The sequence below is a fragment of the Hemicordylus capensis genome, chromosome 1 (assembly GCF_027244095.1).
Source record: "Hemicordylus capensis ecotype Gifberg chromosome 1, rHemCap1.1.pri, whole genome shotgun sequence".
NCBI classification, from domain to species: domain Eukaryota; kingdom Metazoa; phylum Chordata; class Lepidosauria; order Squamata; family Cordylidae; genus Hemicordylus; species Hemicordylus capensis.
In genome coordinates, this window is record NC_069657.1 from 455,820,881 (window position 1) to 455,835,444 (window position 14,564).

Below are 14,564 nucleotides of genomic sequence, written 5' to 3' on the forward strand. Positions count from 1 at the left end.
GGGAGTCCACAGGCAAGAAGGATGTGCATGCCCTCTCTCCTGCGGTTGCTCCCCTGCAACGGGTATTGAGAAGCATTGTGCCTCTGAGGCTGGAGGTGGCCTGTAGCCACCAGACTAGCAGCCATTGATAGATCTCTCCTCCATGAATTTGTCTAAGCCCTTTTTTAAAGCAATCCAAGCTAGTGGCCATCACCACATCCCCTGGCAGAGAATTCCATAGATTGATTATGCGTTGTGTGAAAAAGTCCTTCCTCTTGTTGGTCCTAATGTTCCGTTTCATGGGATGGCCCCTGGTTCTAGAGTCGTGAGAGAGAGCGTCCCCTTTCCAATTGTGTACGCTGGCAAGTGATCCCCCAAACTGGCCCTTGGCGTTGTGTGCAGCTGTGCATTGTGCGCCCCTTTTGATGCAAAGAGGGCAGTGCTGCTTCAAATTTATCTATTTTTAATTCTCCACAGTGCACACACTGCCCCTCCCCCTGCAATGTACTTATCATCTGCCTGGAATTCACTCTGGCAGGATGCACAGCAATTAGCATCAGAGGTTTTTAATTACATTCATAATTTAAGTTCTTCCATGGCAGAGAAGGCACAGCTGGCACCGGGTCAGGCCGCTGCTTGTAGACTCCCCCCATTCCCCCACCCCCAAGAATCCCACAGAGATCTGCCAAAAGGATCATTTGAGCGTTAAGAGGTGGAAAGACACTTTGGAGCCCACACTTTGCCACCTGATCCCCGGTGCAGAGACTCCCCTGTCTCTGGTCCTGAGCAGTCCGGAAGGCAGACTTTCTTTTTTTAAGAAAAAGAGGCTGGACTTTGTTAATCCAGGCCTTCAGGTGAATGAAATTATACCTATTGTAAAGCCAACCCCCAAAACAGAGCAGACGAGCTTGGACCCTTCACTGCAAGAGCCAAGAGGAAAAGGGAACTATTCTCACAAGCAGAGAGAGGAAGAGGCAGCCCAAAGGAGAGGAGAGCTGGTCTGGTGGTAGCCAGCATGACTTGTCCCCTTAGCTAAGCAAGGTCCACCCTGGTTGCAGATGAATGGGAGACTAGAAGTGTGAGCACTGTAAGATGTTCCCCTTGGGGGATGGAGCCACTCTGGGAAGAGCAGAAGGTTCCCAGTTCCCTCCCTGGCAGCATCTCCAAGGTGGGGCTGAGAGAGACTCCTGCCTGCAACCTTGGAGCAGCTGCTGCCAGTCTGTGAAGACAATACTGAGCTAGATAGACTAATGGTCTGACTCTCCAGCCGTCCTGCATCTGAGCTGGCTGTACTGCTTGACGACAAGGCAGGGCTCTTGTGATCAAATGCTCCTTCACAGCAAGGATTCCCTGCACTTGGAAGACTAGCATGTCAAGGAGGTAGCTAGGAGTAGAAACCCATCCTAACAAGCTGTGGGGGGGGGGCGGCAAAGGGGGCACAGTTGTCTCTGGTTCCCCGGCAGCTCCGGGTCCTCCTCTCCCCCCACCACATCCCACCCCGGCATTAACGAGAGCTGCGCTGTCTGCAGGCTGGCCACTTGCCCCACACAGCTCTACCTGACAAATGGCCAGCCTGCAGACAGTGTGGCTCTCATTAACAGTGGGGCAGGGGCAGAGGAGTAACCAGAGCTGCCAGGAACCAGAGGCACCGGCCCCTTTTGTTTGACAGCCCTCTGGCTTGTTGGGACGACGTGTCTCCTTTCTGTCTGCAAGGATGCGAGGGAGATCTCCCCTCCCTGTGCAAGCAGCACCACGTCACAAACACAAGCGCGCCCACCTGCAAACTAGAGCAGCGGACAGAGGTTTGCCATCCAGCCTCTACTGCATCCTCCAGTCTGTAGGGAAACTCCAAGAATGCCATATAAAATAAGCACCCAACAGATTCCAGCACCATGACAGAATTACGGCAGCAGACTGAAAGGGCAGCGAGAGCAGAGCAAAACAAACAGACGGGACCCAGATGCACTGAGATTTGTGAGAATCTGGCCACAGAATGGGAGGAGAGTCTCAAAGGCGCCCCCCCCCCCGCCCCACAGACAGTAAATGGGGCGGAAGCTCAGTGGCAAAGCACTGCTCCCTTGTCTGCAGAGGGGCTCCGGGCCAGTCCCTGCTCTTGGGGGGCCTCTGCGGCTCCAAGGATCTCCAGTGGCAGACGCTGGAAAACGTCCCTCTCTGCCAGAGCCCCTGGAGAGCGGCTGCTGCTGCCGGTCAGAGTGGACAGCGATGGGCCAACCACGGAAACGGCCGCCACCATTTCTGATCTCAAAAGACGCTGGAGGAGGGTCCTACGCCAGGCACTGAGCAGCTGCCCCTTCCCCGCAGAAGGTCCCCGATTCAGCCCCGGTGGCGACGTCTCCCGGCAGGGCTGGGAAAGACCCTGGACAGCCACTGCCAGCCCAGGTAGGCAGCTCAGCTCAAGGTCTCAGGAGAAGGCAGCAGCTCCACTGCTACCCAAGGCCAGACTCCGGACAGGCTTCCACCATGGCTAGCACCAGGCTGGGCCAAGGCCCAGGGAGCTACCGAGGGCCCAACCAGCCAGCTGGGCTTCCTGCCTCTGCAAACCTCGGGCAAAGCAGGGACACACTCAGCAGAGCCAGGTGAATGCAAGCTGGGGTCGGGGGGGGGGGGTAGGAAGAGGAGCCCCCCTCCCCCGCTGCTTCGCACAGCCCCTCCCCCATCCTTCACTGATGAAGGGGATTCACACGTGCATCTTGCCGAGGGACCCCTGAAAGCCTGCGGCCAGCCGGACACACCAGCCCCCCCCCCCGGGAATCCCGAGCAGAGGGGCACCACCTCTGCACCCCAGAAAGGGAGAAGCCGCCAAGCGGATGGGATGCGCTTCCTCACCCTCCACTCAGGGTTGCCCATTCCAGCCTGCAAAGATGACCCTGCAGAACCACAGGCTGCTGAGCCAGCAGTAGGCTAGTTGTTTCGGAGTCCCTAGCCCAGAAGAAGCGAGGGGGCCTTCAGGGAGGAGCCTGCCCACATCAGGTTGCCCCTCAGACCCACCCACACCAGTCACCTCACCACAGGCACAGAGCATGCACGCACGCGCACGCACGCGCACGCACACGCACACGCACACACTCTCTCCCCCCCCCCAGCAAGAGCATCCTCGATAAGCAAGCCAGGCACCACACGCTGCAGAGGAAGAGGGGCAGAAGACGGCCACAAGGATGCAGCCTTGCTTGGCAAGGCCAAGAGCCAAAAGCCACGGGGGGCAAACGGAGGAAGGAAGCCAGTACCTCGGATTGCACCAGCTCCTTTGTGGGGCACGGCACCCGCCCGCAAGCTTCAAGGCTGCAAGGATCTGGCCTCCTGCTTCGCTCGCCACAGACACGCGGAGCTTTGCACAGAAGCCATCCAGGAGACCCTCCAAGGCCCCGAGCAGATGCCCTCCGCCCTCAGAGGCAGATTTAATCAGCTCTCGCCACACTTTCTAACCCGGGACGGCGGAAGGATTGCCTGCGACCACAACAGAAGGGGCTTAGGCAGCTGGCAAAGCCAGCTGTTCAACATTAACAGCCCGGTAAGTGTAAGGATTTGCCTGGCGGAGGCCCACCGAGGAGCAAGTCGGCCCTGAGCAGGGTCAGGACAGGATAGAACGCATAAAACCAGAGGACGTCTATTGCAGGGTGCGAGCCAAGAACGCCCCGCTGTGGTTCCAAGTCCAGGCTAAGCCAGGGACAGAAGACAGGGACAGGCCACAAGCACAGCTCCAGCAGAGTGCAGGAGCACCAGTCACGCTTGCCACCAACCCTTGAGGTGACCGCAGGCAGTCCACCGTCACTCAGCCCTTCGCCACCTGCAATCTGGCAATACTTGCCGGCTCGCCCGTGGCGAATGCCTCCGCATCTCTGGTGAGCAGGACACCCAGATCTCCTCTCCAGAGGTCTCCTTGCCCACTGATGTTTTTGAGAAGGCAAGAAGCAGCAGGGATCCTTTCTGCTCCTTACCACCAACACATTCCAGGGCAAGTGACGGAAGATCCGCCTCTCACCAAGCCCTCTGGCTGCCTGTGTGCCCGGAAAAAAGGACCGGAGGGGAGAGAGGGGACTGGTGGCAACCATAGATAAGAGCTGGCTAGTGAACGGAGCCGACATTTGGGGATCCCTGCTAATACCAATACTGGCCTCCCTTACAGGAGTGGTGCAAAGATTACTGACATGGTGTGCCAAGGATAGAGTGCGGAACGGAGTCCTGGATTCAAATCTACACTCAGGAGTCCATATCAGGTGACTGTGGAGACTTCAAGATTGAAAAGATGGTTGCAGAATGGGGGGGCGCCCCATAGAACCCCCTTTAGACACAACAGCAGGCATCGCTGGGCTTGTTCTAGGTGGCAGAGATGACCTCCGGAGTGCAGCAGGAGAAGTCACTTGTGAGAGGACCCCAAGCGCTGAAAGAGGAGCCCTTTGGATTTGGGCCCAGTGCTCCCTCTATGGGGTGTGCACGTGCCCTGGGCTCACAAGTTTTTGGATGGCCACTCAATTCGTTTTAGATCCTGCTCAGGCTGAATCAGGAAGGCCCCACCCCGAATGCAGGGTGTGTGCACACACAGTGCCTTGATACTGCTGCCCAGAACAAAACTCATTCTGCACACAGATGGAAAAAATTAGAGGGACCCCCGCTTGGGCCTTTTCAAAAGAGAGCAACACGACGCATGAAAGAAAATGGACACATGATTCCGGCAGAGCCGAGGCTGGCCAGCCACCGGTTGGGGATTCCAGCATCACAGAGTCCGGCACCGAGCAGGAGGTCGGATTAGAAGACTTTGAAGGACCCTCCCCCCACCCCAAATCTAAACTTCCATTGTTCTGTTAAGAAGAAAAGCCAGACAAAAAGTGTTTCCAAGGAAAGGAATTATCGAAGTTGTCAGACAGTGTCAGAGTCCGTTTTCTTTTAAAAGAAAATGTTTTGGTCCTTCAGAGCACAAAGGCCAGCTCAGGTGAGGGAGGGAGGGAGTGGGGGAGAGAAAGAAAGGGCTGCAAATCTTTCTGTAGGTCTTCTCTAGGACAGGAGATGTGCAGGGAGTTTTGTTCTGGGCGGGAGTATCAAGGCAGTGTATGCGCACATGCATGCAGAGTGGGGCCTTCCCGATTCAAACAAAAGAAAGAGTTTCTTTCTTCCGCCAGCAAAAAGTCATCTTAGAAGGTGGAGAGAAAAGAAAATCCATACAAGGAGAGCATTTGCCTTGGAAATACAGAAAGAGTAGAATTGCCACGCCCTCCAAAATTCCAGGTTTCACCCAGATTTTAAGAATCTCATCCAGATTGCTCAGCCCACCCAGATTTGCCCGGATTTCAGCTTTCATGTAAAGAGAGAGAGAGAGCGAGCACGAGAGCACTAATATCTAGCCCTTGTAGAAGCAGAGTTATGGAGCAAAACATGAAGTCACTATTCTGCTCAAAAATTATTTTCAAGCCGATTCACATAATATGCAAATTAGGTACCCAGATTTTGGAAAGAGGGACATCCATCCAGGCCAGGGGTGGTCAACCCAAGGCTCTACAGCTGTTGGACTACAGCTTCCACCATTGCAGCAGGGGATGATGGGAGTTATAGTCCGACAGCTGGAGAGCCGCAGGCTCACCACCCTGGACTTCACTCTTATGTCCTACAGCAGGGATTCCCAACCCGGGGCCCTCCAGATGTTGCTGAACTGCAATTCCCATCACCCCCAGCTACACTATGGCTAGGGATGATGGGAGTTGTAGTCCAGCAACATCTGAAGCACCTCAGGTTGGGAACCCTCGTCCTAAAGAAACTGAGGACTTTAAGGATCCAACCGATGGGTTCATGAAAGAGGTGGTGTTTGAGGACTGATCAGCTGGAAAAGTAAGGCAAGATATACAATTCATCCAGAAGAAAATAGGCATCACAAAACCCAGGCAAGTTATTAAAAAAAGCAAAAGGTGTTCACTGTGGGAACAATTCAAGGGAGCAAACTGGAGGAGGCGCAGCTTTGCACCAGCAGAGAAATTCCCCATTCCAGTGGGGCTTGCACAGAAGCACTTCCTGGTGAACTGCATTCTGCCCCTCTGTTCCATCATTTGGAAAACACCACCAACTAATCTTGCATCGCCTGCCAGCAGCAAGACAGATGGCAAAAAAGCAGCCCGCCCCACACTTGACACAACACAAGCAGCCCCTGCAATGGAGAAGGCAGCAGGAAAGAATCCAGGAAATTATACAGGGCTTGCATGCTGATTTTTACAATTCGAAATGTGTGTGTGTATAGATCGATAGACAGATATAGACATACACACACACACACACAGAGCAAGAGGGTGCTACAAGGCTCGTTAAGCCTGGTTATTCATTCATTTATACGGCATTTTCAGTGCAGTCTTGCAGCCACGCACATTTAAAAGCCCACAAAATGGTTTTTACCAGCCTGCATCAATGTCAGCTGCAGCAGAGCACCCTCAGGAGCTACTCATCGGGAAGGAGGCGGTGTGCGCTCTGGGCAGTGGACTGCGTTTCACAGGCAAGCTGCTATAGAGCTGTCCTCACATCAAGCTTGTGAGGTGGGGAGTTAACAGGCCACCTGACCACATGTGCTCTCTTATACAGGCCTTGCTTGAGGAAAGTGTTTAATTAAGGTAACTGCTTTAATTTTGTATTGCTTCCCAACAAGGTGGCATTTCCTTTCTCTGCCCCCAAGTTAATGGTCAGGAGATGTGCCTGGTAGCTGAGCCACATTTATGGCACATACCAAAGTAAATCCCTTTACTTTGAGAGTTTCACCAAGCATCCTGGGCCCTGGAAGGATTAAGTACTGCGCTGAAAATATGTATACCAATGCTAGACACATAAGGGTTAAGGCACAGAAATTCCAAGACTTAACAAAAACACCTTCAATCACACAACTTTTTTTACCCAGTATAATTAACAATCATCACGATTCTCCCACGACTGGGATACAAGCCAGAATATAGCAAGCAAAACTGAGCACATAGCTGTGAATTTCCCACGCAGACACACTGACTAAGCATGGAACGTTCATAAACATTCCAACTAGTCAGGAGGAAGCGGCAGCCATGGGTCGTTGTTGAACCAACGATGCAACCGCTGGGAAGCAAGCAGGAAGTATATTTGGATGAGGGGGGGTGGAACCTACACAAAGCATCTAGAGAAACCACACATGGTGGTTTGTAAACTGGGTCTAGAGAACAGTGGGGCTGTTCTTGATAGCTTATCAGGGGCTCCTCAATGAGGACCAGCAATAGCAAAGAATCTGAGGGAGTGCTGGGTGTGCTTTAGGACAAGGGTGTCCAACCTGTTGCACTCCAGATGTTGCTGAACTACCACTCCCATGATCCCTAGGCACAATAAACTGTAGCTGGGGGTGATGAGAGTTGTAGCCCAGCAACATCTGGAGTACTGCAGGTTGGGAACTCCTGCTTTAGGAGATACTCTCAACTTGATGAAGGGCTACAGCCAGGCTTAGCCAGTGACCTACATCAAGGGTGTGTACTCTGGAATAGCAGGCCCCAACCTTGGGTCCTCAGAGGATATTGGGCTACAACTCCCATCATTCCCAGCCATGGAGTCTGGAGATGGTGGGAGTTGTAGCCCCACAAGATCTGGAGGAGACCCAAAGTTGGCCACTCCTGGAATGCCCAAGAGCCCTGCTGGAGCAGACCTTGTAGCCCAGCATCCTGTTGCCAGCCAGATGCTTCCCGGAAGCCAAAAGGCAGGGCAAGAGCTCTCTCCTGATGCGGCTGTGGCTCCTTGGCAACTGGGAGGTGGCAGAGCTGCCATCTGCCCACCAGGCCGCTCGACAGCCCTCTCGTCCACGGCCCAGAATCCTCTCTCAAGCATTGGGATGCCATGACAGACACCCAGAGGGTTCCCCAACAACAAGCGGTTTGCCCCAAAAAGGTTTCTTTGGACGTTTGCACCCCCACTGGTCTGGAGAAGTGACAGTGCGCGTGTGTGCTGTTGCTGGGGAAATGATTAACATGGTTTTTAGGCTTCAGTTGTTGTTTGGCTAAATGGTAAACCGCCCTGAGATTTTATATAGGGTGGTATAAAAATAAAAATTAAATTAAATTTTTAAAAAAGCTTGCATGGATGCAGGGAGGAAAGCAGCAGAGGCCAGTGCTGTGTGTTAGGGTTGCCACCTTTTTCGGCCAGCTCTGTGGCTGCGCTGATAAAACTGATGCTCAGAAGTTTAGCAGCCCAAGCTTTTCTTGGTATCGAGACCAAACACCCAGGAAAGGTTCTGTCCCAGACTGCCACTAAAGGCAGAGGAGTGGGGCCAGTTTAAGTAGTAGAGAATGGCAACCCTACTCGGCAACTTTTCAGACGGCCAACCAAGGCTTTGGATCTCTAGTCCAGGGGTTCGCCAACTTGGGTCCCCAGACAGTGCTGGGTTCCAACTCCCACCATTCCCAACAGTCCCAATGGCCGGGAGTTGTTGCCCAGCAGCATCTGGGGGCCCAAGCTGCAGAGCCCCTAGAGGCGTCCACCCCAGAGGCTTCCGGACAGCAGTGAAAGAAGCCCCAGCTCAGCTCTGCCAGGCTAGCATCCGCAAGCAGTCTCTGAGCGGCAAACGCCAACTCTGGGTGCTTTTAGATGGAGCAGCTGCCAGAAGAGGCACTCCGAGGGACGCAGCCCAACACCAGCAATGCCTGTGTGGATTGCTAGCTGATGACACGGGCTATCTGCAGAACCAGGGTGCTTGCACTGCAATGCACAAGAATAGACTGGGAGGGGGAGTCCCCCAGTCAGTCCAAAAACACAGCCCACCAAACAGAGCCTCCAGAGGCAGCTCAGCAGCAAGCTGCACCCACCGTGGGCTGGAGTGTGAACAGACTGCAGTAGCGCAGCCGGAGGGGAGCGCATTCAAGGAGGCATTCCAATACAAGGAAGCCAGACACTGGGCAGGCGGAGAAGGCGGGGGAGAGAGGCAGCAGAAGTGGTGCCAACAGCCGGCACAGCAGAGGTCTGCAGAGAGCCCCGACTGTGGCAAGGGGAGCAGGACGGAGCCCTCTGATGCGACGCACCCCCTCCCCATCTCTCTGCACAGCTCCAAACTGCACACGCACACACACACACACACTCCACTCTGTGCAGACCAGGCAGCTCTTGTGGTCCGTGCCATTTCTGGCTTCATGGGGCAAGGGCGGGGTGGGGGGGGGAGGCCACAAGGGGTGGTGTCCCAAAGGAATACTTCTCACAGAAGTGCTCAGACTGTCCCCTTTCAGGGTGGGGACCCACACAGCCAAACAGCAGGGTCTCTGCTGCGCAAAAGAGAGGTTCGCTCCGGACACAGAAAACGAGCCTGAGAGGAAAGAAGCCTTTTCTTTCACACACAGACTGCTTTCCTCCGTGGAAGGTACTTTGTGTGGGGGGGTCCATGGAGGAGGAGCACTCCCCCCACCTTGCAACCCCTTCCCTTGCAAAGCAGGCCTGTGGGTCACACGGTGTGCGCGCTCAGCTGATGTTCCTTTAACTTGGGTCCGGATGTTGTGGGGGTCCAAATCCATCGTCCTCAGCCACAATGGCCTTTGCGGCCAACGATGCTGGGAGTAGTAGCCCAACCACATCTGGGGCCCCACGTTTGGGAACCCCTGGCTCTTTCCCTTCCAGCTGGTTTTCCCTGCTCAAAACTGCACCCCAGGGGAAGAGCATGCTACCGACAGCCCTGTGATTCAGGGAGCCCAGAGATCAGGGGCAGCCTCTCCTTTGTGGAGGCTCTACCGCAGGCGCTGGGCACGCCACAGAGGAGTCGTCTCAGTCGGGCCGAGAGATCCACTCCCCTTCCCTCCCCGCCGGTCAAGGTTTGCCTGCGATGCTCGGGGGGCGCGCCGCACAGAAACCCACTGAGAAGCCTCTCTTTCCGAAGGAGGCGGCGAGAAGGAGGGTCATCAGGGGCGCGGAATCCTTCCTCTTCCTCCGGAGCTTGCAACGCTGTCAAGGGGAAGCCTCGGAGGGGGAATTGATCGACCGGAGCGAGGGCTTCCTAGAGCAGCAGGCGATCGCCCTCTAGCAGCTCCATGGGGCGGGGTGGAGGGTTTCCTCCCGAGCCCCCCGCAAGGCTGACAAGCAGAGCCCCTCCCGGCGCCCCAGCTGGGGACCGACCAAGCCGCCAGTCCCTGTTGAGGGGCGCGGGCAACAAGGGGGCGGACGCGACGCGACGCACTGCCTCCCCTCCGTCCCTCCCTTACCGTACATGGCTCAGCTGCTGCGCCACACGGCCGGCCAGCCGCCACCGCCGGGCTCCTCCGCTGCCGCCCTCGCCACTTTCGCTCTGCAGCCGAGGCTGCTGGCGCGGCGCCTTTCTTTCATTCAGCCGCCGCCGCGGCGCAACCCGGAGTGGGCGGGGCCGGCAGGGCCGGGGCGGGGAGCATGAATGGAGAAGCGGCGGGGCGCGCGCGCTGCGGGGCCCATTCAGGTCGCGGCGGCGGCGGCGGCGGCGGCCGGAGCAGGCACGCGCGCGCGGCGGGTGGAGAGAGGGGCGGGGACAACGGGGGAGCCTCCGAAAGGAGCTGCCTGCCGCTGGAGTGAAGTCATACACAGAAGGCTCCCTGCCCCGAGGAGCTAACAAAAAGAGCTCATAGGTGCTACGGAGGCGTGAGCTGGCTTTGAGCGAACTGAGGAGGGCCCATAGGGTCAGCGCAGGTAGAGCGCAAGGGCCCGGGATGAACGAAACGGGCGCAGTCCGGCGGCCCGGAACCAGAGGCAGCTGCGACTCGTATGGCGCCCCCCGCTTCAATAGGACGAGCTGCTGCTGTCGCGTCGCCTGCATGTAGAACACACGAGCAGAGCAGCGTGTCCGTGGGCGTCGTCTGCAGCCTCCTAGGGCAGCCAAACGTCCTGGACTTTCCCTGTCTGTCTGCTCAAGCCCCAGGCGGCGGCAGCAGCAGACGCCTAAGCCCGTTGACTCAAAAGGATGTCCCTGTGAACTGCACGGGACTTACTCCAGTCCCAAGGAAGTGTGCCTAGGATTTCAGCCTTAGCCTCGCTACCTTGCAGAGCTGTTGTGAGGATGCGATAAAAAACATTGTCAAGCAAGTGGTTGACCAAGGCAGCAACCAATCGACTCCTCATTTCTCTAGGCTGGCTCCTGCATGGCCCGCCTCTTCTCTTTGGTCTGCCTATGAGGTGATCACCGACTGGCTCGGGCGGTTCAGTCCCAATGCAGAACAAATCCAGACTGAACTGCAGTTGTTCTAGCCAGTTCGGTTGAACAAATTGGCTGGATCGGTCAATTCGATGAACCAGTTCAAAGCAGTTCACGGTGGAACTGGCCAGTTCGCAGCGGTCCAGCTCAATCGTTTCTGCACATCCCTAATCTACATCAGGGCTGAAATTAAATTTTGTCCATACAATAACTTTAGACATTGGAATTTCAAGTGCTATTAAATAAAACCCTTTTCCTTTTTGAATATTGACTTTGAGGAGCATTTTTAAAAAAGAAAGAAAGAAAGAAACCCTTGAGGACTGCCTAGTGGATTGTACATTATGTATCCACTTGCAAAACTTCAGAACATAAAGAAGAGCCCTGCTGACGACGGACCCATCCAGCCCAGCATCCTTTCTGTGGCTGCCCTCCCAACGGTGACCAAGGAAGGAAATCTCTCTGGGATGCCTCTTCTTTGTTCCCAGCATTTAGGGTTGCCATATTCTGGCCCTCCAAATCTGGGTGCCTACTTTGCATACTATGTAAATTGACCTGCAAATAATTTGCATATGCAGATTAGCAGATGCACTTTCCAGTTGACTTGCATTTGCTCTGGACCAACATTTGCTCTCAACCAACAATAGTTGGGGAAGATATCTTTGCCTGACCATCTTCCTGGACATATTAACAGCAGCAACAGAACAACAAAAAGCACAGCTTTTAAATTAAGGCTGCAATTCTGTACACACTTATTTGAGAGAAGATCTGATTGAAACCAACGGTTCTTACTTCTAAGTAAACCTGCATTGAACATGATGCCAAGAAAGTCCCTAAACATTATAATACACAGCCTGGTGGGCAGGTAGGTTCACATCAAAAGCCAGCTATCCTCTCAACTGCCCGGAAGAGATCCCCTGCTGATAACAAACAAGGCAACATTCCTCAGGGGATGACTGTACTTGGGAAAGTGAAACCCTCCCAGCGAGCCTCCTGTGCTCTTCCTCTCTTAATCCAAGTCTAGCACTTGAGCAGAACAGTGACTGCACGTTTTGCTCCATAACTCCACTTCCACAAGGGCTAGAGCGTAGCTTTTAAAAATTATTATTAATAAATGAAAGCTGAAATCTGGGCAAATCCAGGTGGACTTCCAGGATGAGATGCTTAAACAATCCGGATGAGATGCTTAAAATCTGGGTGATACTCAGAATTCCAGGGGGCATGGCAACGCTACCAGCACTTGGGATTGGGTGGTATACTGCTTCAGAACATGGAGGTTCCATATGGCCACCATGACTTGACAGCCATTGATGGGCCTTCCCCATGAATCTCTAAATTGCTGTGAAGACGTCCTTTCTTTTGCCTGTCCTAAATCAATTGCATCAGTCAATCAATTTCACTGGGTTGTAGTCTTATGAGGGAGAGCGAAAAGCTCTCTTTCCATTTGCTCTACACTGCTCATGATTTTATATACCTCCTTAACCATATCCCCCCCACCGGCATAGCTGTTGCCTCTTCCCACCATCACCCCTGATCTAATGCTTTCCTCACAGGGAAGGGGCCCCTGCCCAGCTAGATTATGTGGGTACCCCTTTCCTGCACCTTTGCTTGCTCCTCAATATCCTTTTTCAGATGGGGCAAGTGCATGTGTACACTTTTCCCCCTTAGAAACCGTAGCAAGGATGACCACCCTGAGGCTCTCCAGCTGCTGATGGACTACAACTCCCATCATGCTAAGCTGCAATGTATTCTGGCAGGGGATGGTGGAAGCTGTAGTCCTACAACAGCTGGAGGGTCTCAGGTTGGCCATTCCTGCCCTCCTAAATCCAGCAACATAGTACATAGGAAGCTGCCTTAGACAGAGTCAGACCACTGGTCCATCTCGCTCACTCTTGTCTACTCGGACTGGCAGCAGCTCTCTGAGGTTTCAGGCAGGAGTCTTTCCCAGCCCGATTGGAGATGCTGCCAGCGATTGAACCAGGAACCCCCAGAGGCACGTTTATCCCTGGATGCCTGGAAGTCCAGGGTCTCCACACCCTCTGTGGGCCCCCAAATCCTTGTTAGTCTGACCCGGATGGTGTGGTCGCTTTGCCACTGGCCCATGCTGTGCTGGGCGGCCAAGCGTGCCTGTGACCTGCGCTGGGCACCGTGCCTGACCTCTGCTGTAGAGACCGAATGGGGAGGGGGGAAAGAAGTCTGTGGGGTGGGAGTGTGTTAAATCGCGTCTTGAAATGTTTCCGCGAATGCATATTGGCATAAAGGTACGTGTTTTGTATCCTGACATTCTTGTGAGTTCAGTTGCTGATTGTGCCCTCAGGAACCCACGTGTTAAAAGTACTGTGTGTGCCATGGCACAAGGTGCATGTGTGTAGGGGGATGGTGCTTAAAGTGGGGGGGGGACTCCAAAAGGCCTTTAGGTCCAAGCTCCAAAATTACCTAGGCAAAGAAGATGTGCTACCACTGGGCTTTGGCCAGAACTGGGATTGTTAGCACAGACTCAGCCCAGGAGATGATGCATGCTGCAGTTTGCTAATACATTTGCCCGGAGAGGATCGGGAAGTCCTCCTTCCCAAAGGTATATAAGTCAAATAAATAATAAATAAATAAAGGTCTAGTTTTCTCTGGTCTGCAATTAAATTTTCCCTTTTAAGACCTGCACACCTAGCAAAAGATGCGGCACCTCCTTCCAAAGGATCTTGGCAGAGGAGGCGGGAGGGAGCCACATCCAGCAGCATCACTGGGTGACGTGAGTGAGCAACAGCTCCAGTTGGGGGGGAGGGGGAGGGGTGCTGAGGACCAGGTTGGCTAGCAAGTGTCCCCGCCTGATGACGACGCCAGCTATTTTTGCATCTGCTGCTGGAGCACCAGATCTGAGTCAGATATTTCAAAGGCAAGGACGTCATTGCCCAGGGGGCCGAAAAAGCCAGAAGAAAATGGGGGTGGGCGCTATGAGGAGGACTGCTGATACAGATCAAAGAAAGAAAGAAAGAAAGAAAGAGAGAGAGAGAAAGAAAGAAAGAAAAGTCCTTGAGTTCAATAAAAGCTACTCACAATCCATGACCAGAAAACCACTTCACTGGGCTCCCAGATGGAATGCTCATCCAGACCCACCCACCCCATCACCTGCACACAGAAAATGAATGTTTCAAGGAGAAGAACATAAGAACATAACATAAGAAGAACATAAGAACAGCCCTGCTGCTGGATCAGGCCCAAGAAGGCCCATCTAGTCCAGCATCCTGTTTCACACAGTGGCCCACCAGATGCCTCTGGGGAGCCCACAGGCAAGAGGCATGTGCATGCCCTCTCTCTTGCTGCTGTTGCTCTCCTGCAACTGGTATTGAGAGGCATCGTGCCTCTGAGGCGGGAGGTGGCCTGTAGCCACCAGGCTAGTAGCCATTGATAGACCTCTCCTCCATGAATTTGTATAAACCCCTTTTAAAGCCATCCAGGC

The 14,564-nt window shown here is 54.2% G+C and overlaps 1 protein-coding gene across 5 annotated transcripts in view; it reads right to left on the reverse strand.

Annotated features, from left to right (window-relative positions):
* The window catches only part of EFR3B (EFR3 homolog B), a 148,344-nt gene that overhangs the window by 110,779 nt on the left and 23,001 nt on the right, over positions 1-14,564 (reverse strand). Inside the window, exon 1 of one of the 5 annotated variants that reach the window (XM_053249719.1) lies at positions 10,163-10,378. The exons of 2 other annotated variants lie outside the window; for them this stretch is intronic. Coding sequence is in view for 1 of the 3 variants with exons in the window: in XM_053249691.1 (XP_053105666.1) it covers positions 10,158-10,164 (7 nt within the window). In the remaining 2 variants the exon portion in view is untranslated. Of the gene's footprint in view, positions 1-9,813; positions 9,858-10,157; positions 10,379-14,564 lie in introns of those variants that run through there. 2 more of the 5 variants (XM_053249691.1, XM_053249729.1) reach the window with 2 other exon arrangements.